Consider the following 24,171-nt stretch of genomic DNA (forward strand, 5'->3'; position numbering starts at 1 on the left):
ACAAGATGCTGGCCCTTCCTCTATTTCTCACACGGGGCACCAAATATAAGCAAAAGGGTGCAGATCAGAGAAAAGACAGAATACGAACTCACAGCCACACAAAGCTTATCCAAAGAAAACAAATCCGCAGAGATGGGTGACCAACAGCTAGCACACAAGCACAATCGCGCGCACACACACACACACATAACACACACACACACACACACACACACACAATACACAGCAGAGTGCCCAGACCCCAATAGGCTGGACCTTTTTATATCTTAGGTGCACTAGGGGTGGGGGTGGGGCAGTAAACAGAGGTAACCTTCTCCATACAAGTTTTTCAAGTTTTGGCCCCCTGGCTTCCAAACATGGGGAATAATGCAGGGGGTGGGGTGGAGAACACCACATTGAGAGACTCAATTGGTCCCTTGAGAGAAGGTAAGGGTCACAGAAACCTAAAGTGGCTGAGGCGCCTGTCCTTGTTCCATCACTACGTACCTATGTCAAATATACACACACTGAATGTCTTGCTAACAGCAGGCAGAACCGTCTCTGCTGTCAAGCGTTAGTTCTACTGCTGGGCATTAGATGGCTGGGCCCCAGGGTGTTAACTCGACTACTTAATGTATATGCAAATCACACTACTTGTGGGTCTAGGGAGATGATGGTGAGGAAAACTAAGGTAGGAATTCAAGCCAGGTATACCACATATGCGGAAGTGATCCAACCTCACCCAGCATATGGGAGTGGAACCAGATCTTGCAAAATAGGCATTCCAATATTCCAAGATTGGGTGTCAGTGTCCCAAATAATGACAAATGACTGCTCCTTGACACTGCACATCCAGTTGAGTAAGAGTATATCTAATAATTTATGGCATTAATGACCAAGCATTTAACTAACTGCTTTAAAAGTATTATATATACAGGATGTCAGTCAAATCTGTAACACTCCCAAGAAAACATATACAAAAACGCAGGAGTGTGCCCAGTGTCGTCCAAGTACAGGTACTCAAACTTAAACCTAACTAAAAGATTACATCACATATTAGTTAAGGGTAAAGGTAAGTATTACTATTCCCTGAACACTAAAAGTACTCCTGGTCAGTCCTCTCAGACTGACACTGTCAACATCAACCTTCTGCTGAATCCACTATGTAAATACTAAATACAGGTGTATAAAACAAGTTTTATAAAGTGATCTGGAAAGGTTTTATACAACCCTAGTACTTCATGGCATAAAAATTTCCTCCTGGGGAAAAGTAGCAATTGACTCAATGACCGGATTTGATGTAATTTGATTTTTCCTCCATTCCCTGTATTGTCCAAGTCTTCTATAATGAATGTGCACTTACAAAGAATAAAATTAAAACGAGCTGCACCCTATAGCTCAAGGTCCCATCAATCCCGACCTTGCTTTGCATAAATAGAGTAGAGCAGAAATGAGGCACATGAAACTTTTTTTTATAGGACTACAAGGGAGTGGCTGATCTAGATAGTATACTCCAGCACTGTACTGGCCCAGCAGGTGGCCACTACCAATCCTGGGTGACATGCTGGACACACTACACGTGACTAGTCCAAGCTGAAATGGGCTGTAAATGCAAAATATACATTGGATTTTAAACACTTTGGTCCAAAAAAACTAAAGAAATCTCTTAACAGTTTTCAGCATATCAATTAAATGTTGAAATGATAGTACTTTGGGTATATTAGGCTAAAAAAACACTGAGGTTGATTTCACATCATTGTCAAATGAGGCTACCAGAAATGAACTCACAGTTTACACTAATTCGTATATTCAAACAAAGCCAGCAGCATGGCTGTCACCTGGGATCTTGTTCAAAGGCAGAGTTTTGGGCCCCAGCCCTGGAGTGCTAAGCAGAATATGCATGTTAACAAGACCCTCAGTTGATCAACATACACACTGAATACTGAGATGCACAGTTAAAGAAAACTTGTATTTTCCCTAAGCGTGACAATCTCACTTTTCTTCAATTTACCCAATCATTAAAATGCTACAAGGCTTTTGTGACAATTCTAGACAACAAGAACCTAAGGTGCATAAAAAATGCAAAAGCGTATTTCACTACCTGTTTTGGTGGTTTCTATTCCACAGAAGATAACAAATTGAAAAATAACAATCCAGTTCTACTACGAACGCTTGTTTTTAAAAATGCAAATTTGCGCAAAAACAACTGATGCATCATGGACTTTCAAACCAACCTATTAATGCACCAAGAACATATCATAGTGTCTGTGCAAAACTGCCAGTGTCAATAGAAAAAAAGACTGAAAATCAATTAAAATACCATAGAGTGTCTATGGAGCCACAAGATGTTAGGAAAATCTAAAGGTGTCCACTTAATAATTTCACCAAAATAAGGAACTTAAAGAATACTAAAAAAAATACAAGAAACATTTCAATTTAAAATGTAGGACGAATAGAAAAAAACAGCATATGACAAAAGTAGTGTAAACTTAGTGCACAAGAATACTGTGCTGATACAAACAATGAACTCATTTAGAGGAAGACGCTGTTCTGGTCTCCAAAGTCCTTTCCTGTATGCCACTGCACCTGTTGATTCTACAGAGATGCATTACTCAAAACTAAAGCAAGCAGTTGCTTACGTCCCCATGCTTCTGACTGATTATAATTTAATAAAATTCTGACTGATTATAATTTAATAAAAGGAAATGCACCCACAGGAAACTGAAAAAGAATTGATTCTCTCTGCTCCACACTCCCACTTAGTTATCTGCCACCCAAGAGAATTTACACAGAGAATCCATACTTATTCACAAGACTATACCAAAAACATCGTTTTGTGTGATTCACCTCCAAAAATGTGAATTTCTGAAGAGCTACTAGTGGAAGTGGGGTACTTAGGCCCTCAAAGTTTTGCTGAATAAACAATAACGAGCCTGTGAGTTCACACAATGAAAGAAAAGCTTTATCTGATTAAATTCAGTGTAGGAAGTGCTGGTTTCCTTTTTTTAAAATGAAATAAAAAATACAGCTAGTTTGAAGAATAGCTTGATGGTAAATCAGATTTTTTAAAATTTTTCAAATGCTGTTTGTATATCCTCTGTGTTTCTCCCCCATTTTTCACTGTCAAGAAGTAAGGTATAGACAAAGGGATCTGTAAGTTACATATAGGCCTTAATACTAAAGGTATACAAATACTAACACACTTTGAAAAAATAACCTCATTTCCAAGAAAATACAGAACAGATCCAACGTGGCTGAATAGGGTATAGCAACAATAATATGTTGCACGTTGCGGCCATCTGGGGAGTGAACCAGGGAAAGGAAGACCTTTCTCGCTGTCTCTCCCTCTCACTGTCTGTAACTCTACCTCTCAAATAAGTAAAATCTTGAAAGAAAATTCATGTGGAATCACAAAAGGCCACAAACAGTTGGAGTGATCTGGAACAAGAAAACCCAACCTGGATGAATCATAATGCTCGATTTCAAAGTATTCTACAAAGTTACAGTAATTAACACAGCTTAGTAATGGCATAAAATCCAACACGTAGCTCAATGGGACAGACGAGAGAGCCCAGAATTTAATCTGCATACAGATAGCCAGCTGACTTCTGACAAAAGTGCTCAGACCACACAGTGGCGTTAAGGATAATATTTTCAAAATGGCGCTGGCAAAACTGAATGCATATACGTAGAAGAACCAAAGTAGATCCATATCTCTCTTCACATACAAAAATCAACTGAAGATACATCAAGGACCCAATTTAAGACCTGACATTATGGACATTATGAGGCTGCTAGAAGAAAACGTGGGGAAACACTCAAAGACGATGGTGTGGGAACAACTTCTTGGATGGGAACCCCCGAAGCACAGGCAGCAAAAGCAAAACTAAGGAAACAGGACTATATCAAACTCAGAAACAAAGCACATGACAATTAGAGTGGAGAGACGTACAGCAGAACGGAAAAAATAGTTGCAGGGGATTAATATCCCAAATACACATGCAACTTAACAAAGTCAACAACAACAAAATCAATCCAGTTCGGAAGTGGAAAAGGACTTCAAGAGACAATTCTCAGAAAGAAGAAATACAAATACAAATGGCAAACAAACATATGAAAAAATGCTCAACATCTCCAGGCTTCAGGGAAACTCAAATCAAAACCACAATGAGGTATCTCCTTACCCCTATTAGAATGGCTGAAATCCAAACAACAGAGGAACAAGTGCTGGCTTGGATGTGGGGAAAGGGGAACATTTAGACACTGCTGGGAGGAATCTCAGGGAATCGAACAGAAAGAAATGTTTGTGTGTATCAGTACTGATGCGAATACAGTTTGTAAAACTTTGTTTTATGCCTTTGTGAAACCGATGGTTAAAAATGTTATCCTACCACAGTTTCAATGATCTACAGCTACTTAAAGATTTACCACAGAGGGATGAAACGCTCATTTCTCCGTTCAATTACTGTTTACACTCGGTGTCTATAGTCTCACTAAACTGGTATAATTTTGTTTTTTACTCGCTAAACTTATCTAGTGAAGTATTCAGCCTTTTTACTGTAATGTAATTTGAAAATTGGCTCAAAATCTAAACCAAAGACAGAAAGAAAAAGAAGAAGGAAACACAGTGGAAAGGAGAAAGGGGGAGGGAGGAAGGCAATATCATGGTGTTCTTACAGCTGTGTCTACAAAACACACTGAGTCTGCTAAACACTAATTAAAAGAAAAAAAGTAAAGACATACAAAGAAAACCGACGCACATCCATTTGTTCCCCACATCACCGCTTACCCATTTGCCAAACAAACTGCAAAAACGCAGTATAGAACTAAGTAAATAAGGTACATTCAATAAGTAAGAATTATTGAAATGTATTAACTATAAACAGGATATGGTAAAAAAAAAAGCTACATCACGAAGCTTCACAGAGTACCAAAGTATTTACATAAAATGTGTGTACACATGAGAAAGATGAAGAGTATATGCAGAGAAATAAATATATGAAGGAAATGAAATTAAAACACATTGTAAGTTCTTAATTTCCTTTTAAAACTGTTGCTAAACTGTCATGGTTTTTCGAATTCAGAGAGACAAGGATTTGAAATCTTGGTTACCAAGCCAATTAAGGTCACCTGCATCCCATCCCTGAAGAACCCGGGTTCAGTATCCACCTCCGGCTCCTGACTCTAGCTTCCTGTTAAGGTGGATGGGGAAGGCAGTTGTGATTGCTCAAGAAATCGGGGAGCTGTTTCTGGCTCCTGCGTCTACCTTCCTGTAATGTGGACCTGGAGGGCAGTGGATAGGACTCAGGCATTTGGGTACCCATCACCCTTGCTGGGAACACGGAGTGAGTTCTCCAGTCCTCAACTCAGCCAGGCTCAGGCCCAGCAGTTGTGGGAATTGGGAAGTCAACCAGCAGATGAGAATCCTCTTTATGGCTGTTTCTTGCCGTGTGTGTGTGTGTGTGTGTGTGCGTGTGTGCGTGTGTGCATGTACACGCATGGGTATGAATATCTGCCTCTGAAATAAATCTTAAGAATACATAGAAACCACCCACTTTGGAAGAATTTTAACTTTAGTTGGTTAAGAGGCAAAGAGATGGAGCTCTCCCATTTACTCCCTTACTCCTTACATGCCTGCAGCAGCTAGGACTGGGTCAGGCTAAAGTTAAGAGCCAGGAACTCAGTCTCCCATGGGGCTGACAAGTACCCAGACACTTGCCATCACCTGCTGTCTCCCCAGGACACACCTCAGCAGGAAAGCTGGAACTGGAAACGATCCAGAGTTCCAATCCAGACGCTGGAACACAGGCCACAGACATCCCAAGCAGAAACTGAACTCCCACATCAAACGTGCGCCCCCAAGCATCTGACAAATGACGCCCACAGGCTGTGAGCCTAAAGCCAGGGCAAGGGGCACTCTCCAAGCTAGAGAAAACCCCCTCGCAACTGCCTGCCTAGCTTCCTTCCCCTTCATTTAGTAGATTACGACTGCTGTGACGTGTCCGGACCCAACCTGTTAATCCGTACTGCCCACCTGATGCCCACGCCACGGCCAACTCAAGCCGCCACCGCGCCCTCTCTCTCTTCTGCTGCCCAACGCAGAGCCACAGCCGCCTGCTTCACTGCCGCCCCAGCGTCACTGAGGCCCCGCCGCCTTCGCCGCGGCTGCCCATCACGTCAGCACCGCCGCCCCTACCTGCTGCTTCCTTCCCGGCCGCCCGACGCTGCTGACCCCGGACTCTGCACCAGAGCCGCCCCGCGGTATCTTTCCGCTCCGCCCCGCCCGCCACCGACCTGCGCCATCCAGAGCACCACGTCCCACGGGACGCCCACACGACAGCAGCCGCTTCCTGGCTTCCTGGTTCACTGCCGCTGCAGCCGTTGCCAGCGAACACTGAGGCTTCCGGCCTAGGAAGTCCCAGGCTTCAGTTAGGCCGAGGCACAGCCGCACTTCCCCGCCCAGGACGTCCGACCCGGAGCCGCCACCGCCGCCTCTATCCCCGCCACGCCTCACCGCCGCCTCTATCCCCGCCACCCCTCACCGCCGCTGCCGCCGCCTCCTTCGCCGCACTTCCCAGGGCTACACTCACACCGTCCCCACCTACCTCTGCTTCCTCGCAGACCTCCGACTTCTCAGACCGCCGCCGCCACTTCCTTCCTCACCGCTGCCGCCGATGAACTTAGCTGCCACGCCCACGACGTCGAACGCGACCCCGACGCTACGCACGCTGGCGCCGACGCTGACGCCGACGCCATACACGACGTTACAACGCAGACGCTGTCACAGATGCAGTGTCAGTGAGCGTCAGCGTCAAAGCGTCCTGTACGGCGTCGGCGTCAGCGTCGGCGTCGGCGTCAGCGTGCGTAGCGTCGGCGTCAGCGTCGGCGCCAGCGTGCGTAGCGTCGGGGTCGCGTTCGACGTCGTGGGCGTGGCAGCTAAGTTCATCGGCGGCAGCGGTGAGGAAGGAAGTGGCGGCGGCGGTCTGAGAAGTCGGAGGTCTGCGAGGAAGCAGAGGTAGGTGGGGACGGTGTGAGTGTAGCCCTGGGAAGTGCGGCGAAGGAGGCGGCGGCAGCGGCGGTGAGGGGTGGCGGGGATAGAGGCGGCGGTGAGGCGTGGCGGGGATAGAGGCGGCGGTGGCGGCTCCGGGTCGGACGTCCTGGGCGGGGAAGTGCGGCTGTGCCTCGGCCTAACTGAAGCCTGGGACTTCCTAGGCCGGAAGCCTCAGTGTTCGCTGGCAACGGCTGCAGCGGCAGTGAACCAGGAAGCCAGGAAGCGGCTGCTGTCGTGTGGGCGTCCCGTGGGACGTGGTGCTCTGGATGGCGCAGGTCGGTGGCGGGCGGGGCGGAGCGGAAAGATACCGCGGGGCGGCTCTGGTGCAGAGTCCGGGGTCAGCAGCGTCGGGCGGCCGGGAAGGAAGCAGCAGGTAGGGGCGGCGGTGCTGACGTGATGGGCAGCCGCGGCGAAGGCGGCGGGGCCTCAGTGACGCTGGGGCGGCAGTGAAGCAGGCGGCTGTGGCTCTGCGTTGGGCAGCAGAAGAGAGAGAGGGCGCGGTGGCGGCTTGAGTTGGCCGTGGCGTGGGCATCAGGTGGGCAGTACGGATTAACAGGTTGGGTCCGGACACGTCACAGCAGTCGTAATCTACTAAATGAAGGGGAAGGAAGCTAGGCAGGCAGTTGCGAGGGGGTTTTCTCTAGCTTGGAGAGTGCCCCTTGCCCTGGCTTTAGGCTCACAGCCTGTGGGCGTCATTTGTCAGATGCTTGGGGGCGCACGTTTGATGTGGGAGTTCAGTTTCTGCTTGGGATGTCTGTGGCCTGTGTTCCAGCGTCTGGATTGGAACTCTGGATCGTTTCCAGTTCCAGCTTTCCTGCTGAGGTGTGTCCTGGGGAGACAGCAGGTGATGGCAAGTGTCTGGGTACTTGTCAGCCCCATGGGAGACTGAGTTCCTGGCTCTTAACTTTAGCCTGACCCAGTCCTAGCTGCTGCAGGCATGTAAGGAGTAAGGGAGTAAATGGGAGAGCTCCATCTCTTTGCCTCTTAACCAACTAAAGTTAAAATTCTTCCAAAGTGGGTGGTTTCTATGTATTCTTAAGATTTATTTCAGAGGCAGATATTCATACCCATGCGTGTACATGCACACACGCACACACGCACACACACACACACACACACACGGCAAGAAACAGCCATAAAGAGGATTCTCATCTGCTGGTTGACTTCCCAATTCCCACAACTGCTGGGCCTGAGCCTGGCTGAGTTGAGGACTGGAGAACTCACTCCGTGTTCCCAGCAAGGGTGATGGGTACCCAAATGCCTGAGTCCTATCCACTGCCCTCCAGGTCCACATTACAGGAAGGTAGACGCAGGAGCCAGAAACAGCTCCCCGATTTCTTGAGCAATCACAACTGCCTTCCCCATCCACCTTAACAGGAAGCTAGAGTCAGGAGCCGGAGGTGGATACTGAACCCGGGTTCTTCAGGGATGGGATGCAGGTGACCTTAATTGGCTTGGTAACCAAGATTTCAAATCCTTGTCTCTCTGAATTCGAAAAACCATGACAGTTTAGCAACAGTTTTAAAAGGAAATTAAGAACTTACAATGTGTTTTAATTTCATTTCCTTCATATATTTATTTCTCTGCATATACTCTTCATCTTTCTCATGTGTACACACATTTTATGTAAATACTTTGGTACTCTGTGAAGCTTCGTGATGTAGCTTTTTTTTTACCATATCCTGTTTATAGTTAATACATTTCAATAATTCTTACTTATTGAATGTACCTTATTTACTTAGTTCTATACTGCGTTTTTGCAGTTTGTTTGGCAAATGGGTAAGCGGTGATGTGGGGAACAAATGGATGTGCGTCGGTTTTCTTTGTATGTCTTTACTTTTTTTCTTTTAATTAGTGTTTAGCAGACTCAGTGTGTTTTGTAGACACAGCTGTAAGAACACCATGATATTGCCTTCCTCCCTCCCCCTTTCTCCTTTCCACTGTGTTTCCTTCTTCTTTTTCTTTCTGTCTTTGGTTTAGATTTTGAGCCAATTTTCAAATTACATTACAGTAAAAAGGCTGAATACTTCACTAGATAAGTTTAGCGAGTAAAAAACAAAATTATACCAGTTTAGTGAGACTATAGACACCGAGTGTAAACAGTAATTGAACGGAGAAATGAGCGTTTCATCCCTCTGTGGTAAATCTTTAAGTAGCTGTAGATCATTGAAACTGTGGTAGGATAACATTTTTAACCATCGGTTTCACAAAGGCATAAAACAAAGTTTTACAAACTGTATTCGCATCAGTACTGATACACACAAACATTTCTTTCTGTTCGATTCCCTGAGATTCCTCCCAGCAGTGTCTAAGTGTTCCCCTTTCCCCACATCCAAGCCAGCACTTGTTCCTCTGTTGTTTGGATTTCAGCCATTCTAATAGGGGTAAGGAGATACCTCATTGTGGTTTTGATTTGAGTTTCCCTGAAGCCTGGAGATGTTGAGCATTTTTTCATATGTTTGTTTGCCATTTGTATTTGTATTTCTTCTTTCTGAGAATTGTCTCTTGAAGTCCTTTTCCACTTCCGAACTGGATTGATTTTGTTGTTGTTGACTTTGTTAAGTTGCATGTGTATTTGGGATATTAATCCCCTGCAACTATTTTTTCCGTTCTGCTGTACGTCTCTCCACTCTAATTGTCATGTGCTTTGTTTCTGAGTTTGATATAGTCCTGTTTCCTTAGTTTTGCTTTTGCTGCCTGTGCTTCGGGGGTTCCCATCCAAGAAGTTGTTCCCACACCATCGTCTTTGAGTGTTTCCCCACGTTTTCTTCTAGCAGCCTCATAATGTCCATAATGTCAGGTCTTAAATTGGGTCCTTGATGTATCTTCAGTTGATTTTTGTATGTGAAGAGAGATATGGATCTACTTTGGTTCTTCTACGTATATGCATTCAGTTTTGCCAGCGCCATTTTGAAAATATTATCCTTAACGCCACTGTGTGGTCTGAGCACTTTTGTCAGAAGTCAGCTGGCTATCTGTATGCAGATTAAATTCTGGGCTCTCTCGTCTGTCCCATTGAGCTACGTGTTGGATTTTATGCCATTACTAAGCTGTGTTAATTACTGTAACTTTGTAGAATACTTTGAAATCGAGCATTATGATTCATCCAGGTTGGGTTTTCTTGTTCCAGATCACTCCAACTGTTTGTGGCCTTTTGTGATTCCACATGAATTTTCTTTCAAGATTTTACTTATTTGAGAGGTAGAGTTACAGACAGTGAGAGGGAGAGACAGCGAGAAAGGTCTTCCTTTCCCTGGTTCACTCCCCAGATGGCCGCAACGTGCAACATATTATTGTTGCTATACCCTATTCAGCCACGTTGGATCTGTTCTGTATTTTCTTGGAAATGAGGTTATTTTTTCAAAGTGTGTTAGTATTTGTATACCTTTAGTATTAAGGCCTATATGTAACTTACAGATCCCTTTGTCTATACCTTACTTCTTGACAGTGAAAAATGGGGGAGAAACACAGAGGATATACAAACAGCATTTGAAAAATTTTAAAAAATCTGATTTACCATCAAGCTATTCTTCAAACTAGCTGTATTTTTTATTTCATTTTAAAAAAAGGAAACCAGCACTTCCTACACTGAATTTAATCAGATAAAGCTTTTCTTTCATTGTGTGAACTCACAGGCTCGTTATTGTTTATTCAGCAAAACTTTGAGGGCCTAAGTACCCCACTTCCACTAGTAGCTCTTCAGAAATTCACATTTTTGGAGGTGAATCACACAAAACGATGTTTTTGGTATAGTCTTGTGAATAAGTATGGATTCTCTGTGTAAATTCTCTTGGGTGGCAGATAACTAAGTGGGAGTGTGGAGCAGAGAGAATCAATTCTTTTTCAGTTTCCTGTGGGTGCATTTCCTTTTATTAAATTATAATCAGTCAGAATTTTATTAAATTATAATCAGTCAGAAGCATGGGGACGTAAGCAACTGCTTGCTTTAGTTTTGAGTAATGCATCTCTGTAGAATCAACAGGTGCAGTGGCATACAGGAAAGGACTTTGGAGACCAGAACAGCGTCTTCCTCTAAATGAGTTCATTGTTTGTATCAGCACAGTATTCTTGTGCACTAAGTTTACACTACTTTTGTCATATGCTGTTTTTTTCTATTCGTCCTACATTTTAAATTGAAATGTTTCTTGTATTTTTTTTAGTATTCTTTAAGTTCCTTATTTTGGTGAAATTATTAAGTGGACACCTTTAGATTTTCCTAACATCTTGTGGCTCCATAGACACTCTATGGTATTTTAATTGATTTTCAGTCTTTTTTTCTATTGACACTGGCAGTTTTGCACAGACACTATGATATGTTCTTGGTGCATTAATAGGTTGGTTTGAAAGTCCATGATGCATCAGTTGTTTTTGCGCAAATTTGCATTTTTAAAAACAAGCGTTCGTAGTAGAACTGGATTGTTATTTTTCAATTTGTTATCTTCTGTGGAATAGAAACCACCAAAACAGGTAGTGAAATACGCTTTTGCATTTTTTATGCACCTTAGGTTCTTGTTGTCTAGAATTGTCACAAAAGCCTTGTAGCATTTTAATGATTGGGTAAATTGAAGAAAAGTGAGATTGTCACGCTTAGGGAAAATACAAGTTTTCTTTAACTGTGCATCTCAGTATTCAGTGTGTATGTTGATCAACTGAGGGTCTTGTTAACATGCATATTCTGCTTAGCACTCCAGGGCTGGGGCCCAAAACTCTGCCTTTGAACAAGATCCCAGGTGACAGCCATGCTGCTGGCTTTGTTTGAATATACGAATTAGTGTAAACTGTGAGTTCATTTCTGGTAGCCTCATTTGACAATGATGTGAAATCAACCTCAGTGTTTTTTTAGCCTAATATACCCAAAGTACTATCATTTCAACATTTAATTGATATGCTGAAAACTGTTAAGAGATTTCTTTAGTTTTTTTGGACCAAAGTGTTTAAAATCCAATGTATATTTTGCATTTACAGCCCATTTCAGCTTGGACTAGTCACGTGTAGTGTGTCCAGCATGTCACCCAGGATTGGTAGTGGCCACCTGCTGGGCCAGTACAGTGCTGGAGTATACTATCTAGATCAGCCACTCCCTTGTAGTCCTATAAAAAAAAGTTTCATGTGCCTCATTTCTGCTCTACTCTATTTATGCAAAGCAAGGTCGGGATTGATGGGACCTTGAGCTATAGGGTGCAGCTCGTTTTAATTTTATTCTTTGTAAGTGCACATTCATTATAGAAGACTTGGACAATACAGGGAATGGAGGAAAAATCAAATTACATCAAATCCGGTCATTGAGTCAATTGCTACTTTTCCCCAGGAGGAAATTTTTATGCCATGAAGTACTAGGGTTGTATAAAACCTTTCCAGATCACTTTATAAAACTTGTTTTATACACCTGTATTTAGTATTTACATAGTGGATTCAGCAGAAGGTTGATGTTGACAGTGTCAGTCTGAGAGGACTGACCAGGAGTACTTTTAGTGTTCAGGGAATAGTAATACTTACCTTTACCCTTAACTAATATGTGATGTAATCTTTTAGTTAGGTTTAAGTTTGAGTACCTGTACTTGGACGACACTGGGCACACTCCTGCGTTTTTGTATATGTTTTCTTGGGAGTGTTACAGATTTGACTGACATCCTGTATATATAATACTTTTAAAGCAGTTAGTTAAATGCTTGGTCATTAATGCCATAAATTATTAGATATACTCTTACTCAACTGGATGTGCAGTGTCAAGGAGCAGTCATTTGTCATTATTTGGGACACTGACACCCAATCTTGGAATATTGGAATGCCTATTTTGCAAGATCTGGTTCCACTCCCATATGCTGGGTGAGGTTGGATCACTTCCGCATATGTGGTATACCTGGCTTGAATTCCTACCTTAGTTTTCCTCACCATCATCTCCCTAGACCCACAAGTAGTGTGATTTGCATATACATTAAGTAGTCGAGTTAACACCCTGGGGCCCAGCCATCTAATGCCCAGCAGTAGAACTAACGCTTGACAGCAGAGACGGTTCTGCCTGCTGTTAGCAAGACATTCAGTGTGTGTATATTTGACATAGGTACGTAGTGATGGAACAAGGACAGGCGCCTCAGCCACTTTAGGTTTCTGTGACCCTTACCTTCTCTCAAGGGACCAATTGAGTCTCTCAATGTGGTGTTCTCCACCCCACCCCCTGCATTATTCCCCATGTTTGGAAGCCAGGGGGCCAAAACTTGAAAAACTTGTATGGAGAAGGTTACCTCTGTTTACTGCCCCACCCCCACCCCTAGTGCACCTAAGATATAAAAAGGTCCAGCCTATTGGGGTCTGGGCACTCTGCTGTGTATTGTGTGTGTGTGTGTGTGTGTGTGTGTGTTATGTGTGTGTGTGTGTGTGCGCGCGATTGTGCTTGTGTGCTAGCTGTTGGTCACCCATCTCTGCGGATTTGTTTTCTTTGGATAAGCTTTGTGTGGCTGTGAGTTCGTATTCTGTCTTTTCTCTGATCTGCACCCTTTTGCTTATATTTGGTGCCCCGTGTGAGAAATAGAGGAAGGGCCAGCATCTTGTCGCAATCTGCCAATCTCGTATTCTCTGGGTTAGAGCTGTGACCCCCCCCACCCTTCATCTGGACAAATCCTTCCCCTTTTTAGTGTCTCCACCCACCCCTAACCTTCTCTTTCCTACAATCTCCTTTTTCCCTTCTGACCTGGAAGGCCCTGAGAGACGCCTCTCCAGAACATTTTCTCACTCCCGCTTGCACTTCTCATTTGGAGCGAATTCACAGCCAGAGCCTTTGCCTGATCTCATCGCTACATGCCCACATCGGACCTAGTTCTCAGCCCATCAGATGGGTAAGAGAGGTCACTCTCACCTCAGGCATGCTGGGGCGATGCTCGTGACCAGTTCATCCCCCCTCGGAGGGCCTGGGTGTTTAGTTGGTTTCTATCGCTGCCTCCTGTTAGAGGACTCAGGACTTAGGTGCTCGGTTGAGGTGATTTTTTTCCCAGGGAAGCCCTGCTAGAAGAACCTCTTCCCTCAGACCGTAGTTTGCTTAATCCATGGGTTCCAAATTTCAGCTCCCCTCTGGCCTGCCTCTGCAGACTTGCACAAGCTGGGCCTGAAGGGGGAGACAAAGCCAAAGCGATTATTCCACCTCAGCACGAATTTGGTGTTGTTTTTTTTTTTTTTTTTTTTGTCTCAAGATTCTCCAAGATTTTAATAACTTCACACAGAGAAAAGGCAAATGGTCAGAAGCCCCTATTCCAAGCCTTTTTCCTCCATTGGGGTCAACGTTGCTCACTCTAATTTCTCATGGAGGAAGAAGGCCTGGAGCCACCCCTTAAATCGTCAGCCTGCCCACCCCTCCTTTCTCCCACACCTGATAAGCTGGCCTTTCAGGAACACAACTCTTTGCTCACTCCATTCCCCCTCTTTCTCTGGTGCCTCCTTTTCCCTCTCCATTGGCAACAAGGAAAGTTAGCACCCTTCCAGCCTCTTCTCCCCGGAATTCTCTTTATCCTGCTCTTCCTGAGGGAGATCAAACTCTCTGTAAGCTCTCCGTCCCTCCCTCATATCCTCCTCTCTGAGATCCTGGCCCGGGAGTGTGACCCTCCTCCCTGCCCACCCCAGGGTCCTCCCAAGAGTCCATCTGGTGATTCCTGTCTGGCCAACCCACCTGATTCCCCTTCATTAAGCCCCCCTGAGGTCAGCTTTTCTCATTCCAAGCCCAAAAACCAGAGAAACACTTGGAATCTCCCCTAGAACCCTCGACTTTCCCTTCCACTGTTCTCTCAGGGATGCTGCAGCCTCTGGACCATGACCCTGTCATCACCCTTCCCCCTGTCTGGCTCTTCCCCACCCCTGTCACCGGCAGCCAAAACTTGCTCTTTCCTCTCTTTCTGACCTCTCCTCTCCAGTCTCCTCTGCCAGTCCCTCCCCCTGGGTGTAGAAAGATAGTGTAAAGGCTAGCAGAATGTGTATTGGCTCTGGAAAGCTCTGCACCTGAGACATGCCAAGCTCCAAAGACAATGCACTGTAAACTTCAACTAGGAGCCTTTCTCACGTGTGCCCACCTTCTCAGGGTCCATGTGGTGCTCAGCACCTCCCCCAACAAGAGCTTAAGAAAGGACTCTGCCTGCTGCTCAGATGCAGTGAAGCCTGACTTCAGCACCACCACCCACACTCCCACATGCCACCCTCTGTCCCACAAGCTAAGCCCCTGCTCTCTTTACGGTCCCCCCGTTTCTGCCCTAATTAAAATAGTCTTCTCTACCCATCGCTTCCCTCCTCCTATGAACCCGAAAATCCTGAAACTTAATGTAATGGAGCTGCATCTCACACTGCTCCTCTCACATCTAAATTCTCTCTTGCACAAAGACAGAACCTCTTTTCCAGCCATCTCTAATAATATGTTTCGCAGAGCTATCAAAAAAAAAAAAAAAAAAAAACTGAGGAGCAGGGGTGAGTCCTGAGCAACTGTGTTCCAAAGAATGCTCCATGCCTAGTCGCCTTCCATCTTTTCCCCTCCCTTGTCTAGTGGCAGACAAAAATCTCTCTGCTAGTAACAAACTGTTCTGTCACTCTCCTGTACTGTGTCATATGTGTGCATGTATTGTATGTCCACATGGGAAAATTTATTAACAGCTCTCTGTTTCAATTGGGTTACACTTGTGTTAGACATTTGAGAAGTATTTCCAACTATATGTACTCTTTAACATTGGTTGAAGGCATTGGACCTTTCGGTAAATGTTTTCATAAGTTATTTGACAGCTGAAATGTTTGCTAAGTTTTCACGGGATTTTAAGTTATTGACAGTAAGCAGTCTGGAAATCTGACTTGTTCCCTCATTTCTCTAGTCTCTTCAAGATGGGAAACTGATTCTATTCTGCAGGACTCCCCATCAAGGTGTACAGTTTGATCTTCAGACCTTATATTAGACAGTTTCGATAGGGTGGACTCAAGGTTTTGATCTTACATAGAAGAACATAGCTCTCCTCATTGGCATCATCTTACCTCACAGGAAGAATATTGTCGTAACATGCCTGTGACCGTAGATTGCTAGCTCAGGCCACCAAAGATTAGCGACGGGATTGAGCGCCCCCTTGGCTGCCATTCCTAAAGGCTGCTCCTGGGTTCTACTTTAACAGAGACCAGGAGAAAGAGGAGTGAGTGAGGCAGCAATAGCAATGTAAAGTTAGGTGGCAGGCCAGTTAATGGCCACTTTACACCATGATCTGCCATCAAGGAGACCCAGCCAGGCCAGTCCACCCTTGAATGGCACCTGTTTAGGAAATGAGGGGTCAGGGCATTGGGCAAGTAGCTGTCATGAAGAGCCCTGTCGGCTGTGACAAGAGCCAGGCCACTGGAAAACGGAACTGCCCTCGGGGTTGAAGGACTCCTGGGTCAGAACCGCAGACCCTGTTGGCCCCAGGCTAAAAAGCGTTTCCCTCTGCCCAGCTCCCAAAGTAACCACCGCCATCAGGAGGACAGCCTCGGGTCAGCACCAATCAAGGCAGATGCCACCTCTTCAATACTAACTTCCTATTCAGCCCAGCCCTCCTCCCCGGCCAACAAGGTAATGGAAGTCAACGGGGTGTCTTCCCCAAGGGGGTTCCCATCTCCCTTGCTATGTCTCATCCAGGGCTACATGTGAAGAGACAGGCAGGTCTGGACCTCACAGATTCCTTGGCCATGCCTTAAAACACACCTGCTTATTACTGAACCCCGTCTGTCAGTTTCCATTTGCATCTCAGTAGGAAAACTCCCTCCTTTCTTAGATCCTGTAACAATGACTGTGTCCTGTGGCTTGCACCTTGTGTTTCTAATCTGCTTGTTAGACACCCTACACATGGAGTGGTCAGGCATAAACCTGTCTTCGCATTAACTGGACAGGACTCTTTCTTTCCTATATCCCCCATTGTCCTCATTTTGGCATCGTTCCCACCATGGGCAATGTTTCTGGTTTGTCTTTTTATCCTCGTAATCGTTAGCTGCTATTCCTACCATGTACAACATGTACATGTTTCAGAAGCCCTTACAGGAGGCTGTGACTGCTGTATCTCGAGCCGTCACGCAGGAGCAATACAAGGCTGCTTGCTCTCTCCTTCTCCAATCAATCTGATTCAGCGTATAGATACCCTGCCCCACGTCTACACCCCGTATCAGCAGGAAGTAGCCAGAAAGAAACCAGCGCCCCGCTTCCTTATCTATACTCAAAATCAGGATTGATGGAACAAGGACAGATGTCTCAGCCATTTTAAAAAAACTCCTGGTTACTCATGCCTTCTTTCAAGAGACCAGTTTCATCTCACATCCTATTGTTCTCCCCTCCACCCCCCACCGCCTGCATTCTCCTCAGGTTTGGAAGCCAGGAGGCCAAACTTGAAGAACCTGTATAGAGATGCTCATCTCCACCTGCTACCACCCACACCCACCATTAGCCCACCTAAGATTTAAAAAGGCCCTTCCTGCTGGGGTCTGGGCCGTCTGCCACGTGTTCAGTCTGTGTGCTCGCTGGCAGTTGGTCCAACTCTGGGAGTTTCTTTTCTTTGACTAAGTTTGATCTGGCTGTGAGTTTGTATTGTGACTGCTGTGGATCTGCACCCTTTCCCCTGCATTTGGTGCCCAGTGTGAGGAGGCACTGCTCTGTTTAGTCTTTACTTCAATGTTTGTATGACAATATGTCAGAAACAACCTGACGCTTGGCAGCTTCTGCAAGGTTCTGGCCTGTTCTGCAGTCTGTTTGGTGTGTGTGTTGGGGGGGGGGGGGCGGTGCTGATAGTCAAAAAGCAGACTAATACTAGTAAACATATGTTTCTCTGGGGTGTTTTGGATAGGATGCAAAGTGATGAAAAAAATTTTTTGCACTTAATGGTTGGGTTTTGAAAAATGGTTTTTTGGTTTTATTTATTTAAAAGACATAAAGGCACAGTACAGATAGTGACAGAGTGACGGGGGCCTGGGGTTCTTCCATCCACTGGTTCGCTCCCTAAATGATTGCCATTGCCAGGGCTCGCCAGAGCAAAAACCTTGAGCCTGGAATTGCATTGAGGTCTTCCGTGTTGGTGGGAGAGCTCGACTATTGAGACATCTGCTGCCTTGCTGGGCACATTAGCTGGAGGCTGGATCAGCAGTGGAACAGCTGGGACTCGAACCAGTGCCCGTATGGGATGCTGGCCTCACAGGCGGCGGTTCATCTGCTGTGCCTCAGTGCTAGCCCAAGTGAGGAGCAGGTTTGCAGACAGTTTCCGGGTTCATGGGAGTATCTACCTGTTGATTGTGAAGAGATGCATTCTGGTTTGGGATGGCTAGGGAAGTAGGAATGTAGAGTGAGGTAAGTTGAAAGGAGTAGGGTTCTCTGTGACCTTCTGCCTTCTCCTGAGGTTTTCTGCTGGTTTCTGTTCCTGCTGTCTCTTGGCCCTTGGATAATCAAAAGCATTTGTGTTTAAGGCTGAATACACAAGTACCTGAATCTGTTATCATGAGACACTGAATTGACAAAGGCTACCGAGTGTTCATGCACGCAATTTCCCTTTTTAAAGCTCTAGGATTATTGATTTAAGTTTCACATGGTTTTTAAATAGAGTGTGTATGACTTTAGTTAATATTTTAGCCCTCCAAATGTCCCATTTAGTTGGATCTGGACTAGTTTTATACATGCCTGCATGTAAATTTTTAAGCTTTGCTAGTTTGTTCACAGTGCATAGATTCTCACGCAGAGTTGTCATTTTGTTACCCAAGCCTAAATGTAATTTAGGTTTTAATTTGTCTCCTATTTAAGCCCAGATCTACTTTCGTTAAATCTAATTTCATGGCTTTTCCCAATTATCATATTCTTTTTTATCTCTGATAAAATGAAATTTAATTGTGAAAACTGAAAGTTTTGAAAAATAGTCACATCTTTAGATGGCACAGAGATCTCTGCCCATTGGTCAAAGTCTTTATATAATAAATATGTAATATAAAGCTTTTATATTGACTTCTACTTGATCTGCATTTTTCTTACAAGTACAGTAAACTTTCTAATGTACTTGGTTTCATTTTTTGCTTACGAAGCTTTATGTGTCCTGCCTCTGTGTTTGCATAAGTGTTTGTAACTTTTTGTCACTCATTGACTGAAGCTATATGTGGGGACATGCCTGAAGAATGGCTTCCTTGTTGTTGTTAAAATTTTATTCATTTTGGCCGGCGCCGCGGCTCACTAGGCTAATCCTCCGCCTTGTGGCGCTGGCACACCGGGTTCTAGTCCCGGTCGGGGCGCCGGATTCCGTCCTGGTTGCCCCTCTTCCAGGCCAGCTCTCTGCTGTGGCCATGGAGTGCAGTGGAGGATGGCCCAAAGTACTTGGGCCCTACACCCCATGGGAGACCAGGAGAAGTACCTGGCTCCTGCCATCAGATCAGCGCGATGCGCTGGCCACAGCGCGCCAGCCGCGGCAGCCATTGGAGGGTGAACCAACGGCAAAGGAAGACCTTTCTCTCTGTCTCTCTCTCTCTCTCTGTCTACTCTGCCTGTCACAAAATTAAAAAAAAAAAAGATTTATTCATTTGAAAGGGAGGATTACAGAGAGGCAGAGAGATTGAGAACGCTGGTTCATTCCCCAAAGGGCTGCAGTGGCCAGAGCTGTGCCGGTCCAAAGCTGGGATCCAGGGTTTCTTCTGGTCTCCCGTGTGGATGCAGGGCCCCAAGGATTTTAGCCATCTTATACTGCTTTTCCAGGTCATAGCATAGAGCTTGATTGGAAGTGGGACAGCCCGGACTCAAACCAGCACCCGTGGGGGATGCCAGCACTGCAGGCGGCGGCTTTACCAGTTTTGAAACAGCGCGGGCCCCGGGAATGGTTTCTTGAATTACGTGTGTGCGTGTGTGTGTGTGTTTGTGTGTGTGTATGAATAATAGAGCAAGGTTTTTATCCACTGATTCACTCGCTGGATGACCACAATGGCCAGGCCAAAGCTAGGAGCCAAGAACCCAATCCAGATCTCCCACATGGATGGCAGGAGTCCAGGCACTGGGGTTGTCTTCTGCCCTCCCAGGTGCATTAGCAGGGAGCTGAATCAGAAGCCAAAGAGCCAGGATTCAAAACCTTAAGTCCCATATGGGAAGCTGGTGTCCCAAATGCAGCTTAACCCCCTGAACCACACCTCCAGATCCACTCAGATTTATCCAGTATCAGACAGAATCTACTTTGTATTACTGATCATTAATCTCCTTTTCACACAACATTTGCACTAGTAATGTCTCAGCGAATGCTGATAAATTGGTGTTTGGAAAGCAGTATGGAAATAGATCTCAAGAATGCAAGGTGCAAAAGGAAGATTGAGCCAAGGGATCAGAAGATTGTTTCTCAGGTCCGTAATTTATATCCTGCAAGAAAGTAGAATTAGCAGACAACAGGTATGCCCGTGTGTTACGGAGTAACCCTTCCATGTTGTCTGTTGGCAAGGGTTTTTCATGAGGGGCTTTTCCATGAGCTTTCTGAAGTTCACATGCATGGATTTAAAAAATAAATTGCACCTGCAAGTGGCCCCAAGTGATGACCTGATTGGCAACAACCAGGAGAGTCAAGATATAAGTTTGAATCAAAATGTCATCACCAACAGCCGTACATCAACTCCCAAGAGAATCATGTTAAGAAAAAGACTCAGTTTAAGCTCAAGTCCTAGTCCAAAACTGATTAACAAAAAGGTGAATTGCTCAGGAATGAAACCAGAAGCATGCAATATATTTCAATATGTGAAAAAAATTGCACCAAAGTAAATATGTAAATGTCATTTTCCACAAACTTCAGCAAATACTCTTGTACTTTTAATTGTTTTAATCTTTGTTGGAACATAAGCTCTCTGAGAAGGCAGAACATTTTGTTTTGCTCAGCAGGGTGTTAGAAGTGCCTAGCACATAGTGTGTGCTCATAAACATCTGTCAGCTTTATTGAAACACAAAATTAGCCCCAAGCCTCGCGTTAAACACAGTTAGTTAGATGGTTCTATATTGAAAAACAGTGCAGTCCTAGGTGCAGAAAGAAATTTGTTCCAATTTTCTGATCTCGTGTAACAAGTCATCCCAGACGTTGTGGTTTAAATGGTACTTATTAATTTCCCAGTATTTGGGGGATGGCTGGGTGGTTCTTACTTGGAGTTCTTGTGTGTATAGTCTGGTGGTGGCTGGGCTGATGGTTCCTTCATCATGAGGCTGTTGAAAGCTGGCAGAAAGTAACCATTTCTTCCTCCAGGTGGTGTCTCCACTTGGCTCACTTCTGCTTCCTCACAACATGGGCAGTAGGAGTGATTTCTTACACCATAGCTGGATCCCCATAGAGCCAGTGTTAGGAGAGGCCCAGGTGGCAGCTGTCTTGCTGCCTTAGAAGCCTTAAGATCATTTATGCATGTTCCAGGAAGGAAAGGATTCATCTACTCACAGGATGTTAAACTCACGATGTTATTGACAAAGTGACCTTCTGAACAGAATGCCATGGAAAATATGGAGCAGATAGTGTTGAACGGTAATTAAGAGTGAAACGGTGTGTCTGGTTAGGTTGCCTTGGGCAAGCCCTGACTTCACCATACACCAGTTCTCTTTGACACATCTTGGCCATTTCAGGTTCAGTTTCTCACCCATAATAATGAATAAGCCCATTCAAATTGCATCGTTAGATTATTCTGCCATTAGGCATGTTTTGGTGGAACATTTTGAGACTCTTTGTAAAAGGAACATGGAAGCTAATATAATCAAACTAATTAATTGTATTTGGAATATTGTTTTTCTTGTCACTTTGACCACTAAATAACTTTAAAAGTGGAATGAACCAGTGATTGGTTGGTCTTAAGTTTTAGGAATGTAGGGAGATGATCCTTCTTGTCTTTGGCCTTGGGTGCATGCATTACGGTGCAAAAATGCTGCAAAATCATCCCATCCCTGACTTTCTTGAAGTTTACTATTAGATAAATTTATTACAGATCAGTCCTTACTGATATTTAGATCTCTGTTCTTTAATGCTAGAAGTGTACTCCTCAGTGAGCCTGAAGAAAATTCTACTTCTTTGCAATGAATTCTGCTACCACTCCAGATTCATCCTGTTAGCCATCTGATGCAACGTTGAATGAGTTTTCTGAATCAATGCTGGTTTCTTGGAAGCCAAACCATGTAAAGGCTTTCAAAGTTAGAACCTGTACCTATTGTTCTTATGAAGCCAGGCAGGGTCCGTTGATTGGCTTCTGGATAAGTGAAAGTGAAGAATTTGGAGATTGCTTTTGGGACCATTTCCTAATCTTATGCTGAAGCATCAGCTCTGTTTGTCCTGAGGTTATTTCAGGTAGTTAATAGATCTGCCTTCTCTTCATTTCACTTGATCTTAGACAGCAAGGCATTCTGATTGTTGAGCGTTAGTGTGTTTTTATCTTTTTGCTTGTTATCTCTACATTCTTCTGCAATGATGGAGTGTCAGAAGAGGCTCACCGAAATAAAAATCAAAGGACTGTTTTCATTTTCTAGTACTACCTTGTAGATCGTCTGTTCACATAACCATCAGTATTCCACCTTCTTCTTGGCATATTATGAGGGAACCATGAAAGGTTTTAAAAACTCGTAAGAGCATTCAAGTGCAAGTCATTCTTAACAATGGAAAGGAGATAGATGTTGTTGTTTTCCAGTTCTGAAGAAGGTAGACTTCCAGAATGTTTAAGGTGTGCTGGGAATATTATAGGAGATGAAGATCGACTTTTCTGCACCTGGTCGTGAATGTTTTTCAGACCAAGGGTGTGATTTCTGTTCCTCCTGCCTCGTTCTTTTAAATGCTGTAGTCGTTTTCAGTCTTTCTCAGTGAATGTTCTTACTCCCATCTCCCCATACGTTCCACCCAGTATCCGTGTTGACCCACATTTTTTTGCCTTTAAAGAGAGTTACCATCAAGGAGGATGAGCAGACCAGAATCATTGTGGTGGCCAGATTCATGAGGAGTGGTAGGAATCTAAATGATAATTGTGTACACACAGGTCACCATGGGTGCCTTGTGAATAGTATTTCCAATGTGGAATGAAGAGCATTACAGTCTTTGGATAGAACACAACCAGATTACTCAGATACAGTTGTCTCTAGAGATTCACATGTGGGAACTTACCACAAGAAGTGGTAGAAAAATGTGACTGCAAGGTCTTAGTGTAGGCTTTGAAAGTAACGTTCACAGTCATTTCAGTGTTGCTGATGGGAAAATTACTCATGAGGATACGCAGCATTTAGAATGAGTATTTTATAAAACCTAGTAACTCAAATTTCGAGACAATTCGTGATGCGGGAGTCATTCCAAGTATTATATTGTCGTTGTCCATTCATGGAGACGTGCATGGAATCAGGAGCCTGAAAAGAGTGATGGTCTCTATAAGATCCTTCAGTGGGGCAACCAAACTTTGCTTTCATTATGGAAACAGTTGTAAAGGACAGTTTCTTACTTCCCAAATTTCGTGTCATGGGGCTTCTTATTCATGTCAGTCACGAACTCTGGGAAGTGACAACAATCCCAGTTGTGAGTAAAAGGCCCATGGAAGTGACACAGATTTGGGAAAGCCGAGAATTTGTTTGGAAGTTGAGATAAAGAATGGACTCTGGGTATATCAGATGTTTCATACTTTGTTTTTAAAAACAGAATAGTTAACGTGTTTGTAGGAATAGATAGCATGTGAGGATTCAAACTTGACAACATACGTTAGATGTTTTCGTAAAAGCTGCTTTGGTTTTCAGTCGTTTACTCTATTTCACTGCCTTTCCACTCTTGTAAATTAACTATTCAACTGCTACACAGTCTTTATAACTTTATGTTTTACATAATTATAGTCTGTGCTGCTTCATAGTAAGACTGTACTCCACCCAAATTAGAAGCAGTCAAAGAAATTAATTCAATAGCAGTCAAATTCACGTAAGTGAATGCTGGAGGCTCAAGGATGTGTAAGTACTGATTTTGTGCTGCTGGCACAAAACTTCTCTTTATTGGTATTATTAGAAGGATGTAGTATAAGTCTTTGTTAATGAAATCCTCAGAAAGGAGGTGATTAAATAGAACTAAGTACTTCCTCAGCATACATACCACTTACTTGCTGATCGGTATCGGGAAATACTGAATCTGGCTTCTCATGAAACTTTTGGTCCCGGGGAACAAGGTCTTGTAGGTCCA

At 44.3% G+C, this 24,171-nt stretch overlaps 1 protein-coding gene across 1 annotated transcript in view; it reads left to right on the forward strand.

The window, feature by feature from the left end:
• The first annotated feature begins 356 nt into the window (after positions 1–356).
• The window catches only part of LOC149122105 (uncharacterized), a 35,858-nt gene continuing 12,043 nt past the window's right edge, over positions 357–24,171 (forward strand). The window contains exons 1-3 of the mRNA XM_089313636.1: positions 357–426; positions 5,958–6,240; positions 6,443–6,994. Of these exons, the coding sequence (XP_089169762.1) occupies positions 357–426; positions 5,958–6,240; positions 6,443–6,994 (905 nt within the window). The remainder of the gene's footprint in view (positions 427–5,957; positions 6,241–6,442; positions 6,995–24,171) is intronic.

The sequence above is a fragment of the Oryctolagus cuniculus genome, chromosome 15, assembly GCF_051225735.1.
Source record: "Oryctolagus cuniculus isolate XC-2025 breed Fujian yellow rabbit chromosome 15, ASM5122573v1, whole genome shotgun sequence".
Classification (NCBI taxonomy): domain Eukaryota; kingdom Metazoa; phylum Chordata; class Mammalia; order Lagomorpha; family Leporidae; genus Oryctolagus; species Oryctolagus cuniculus.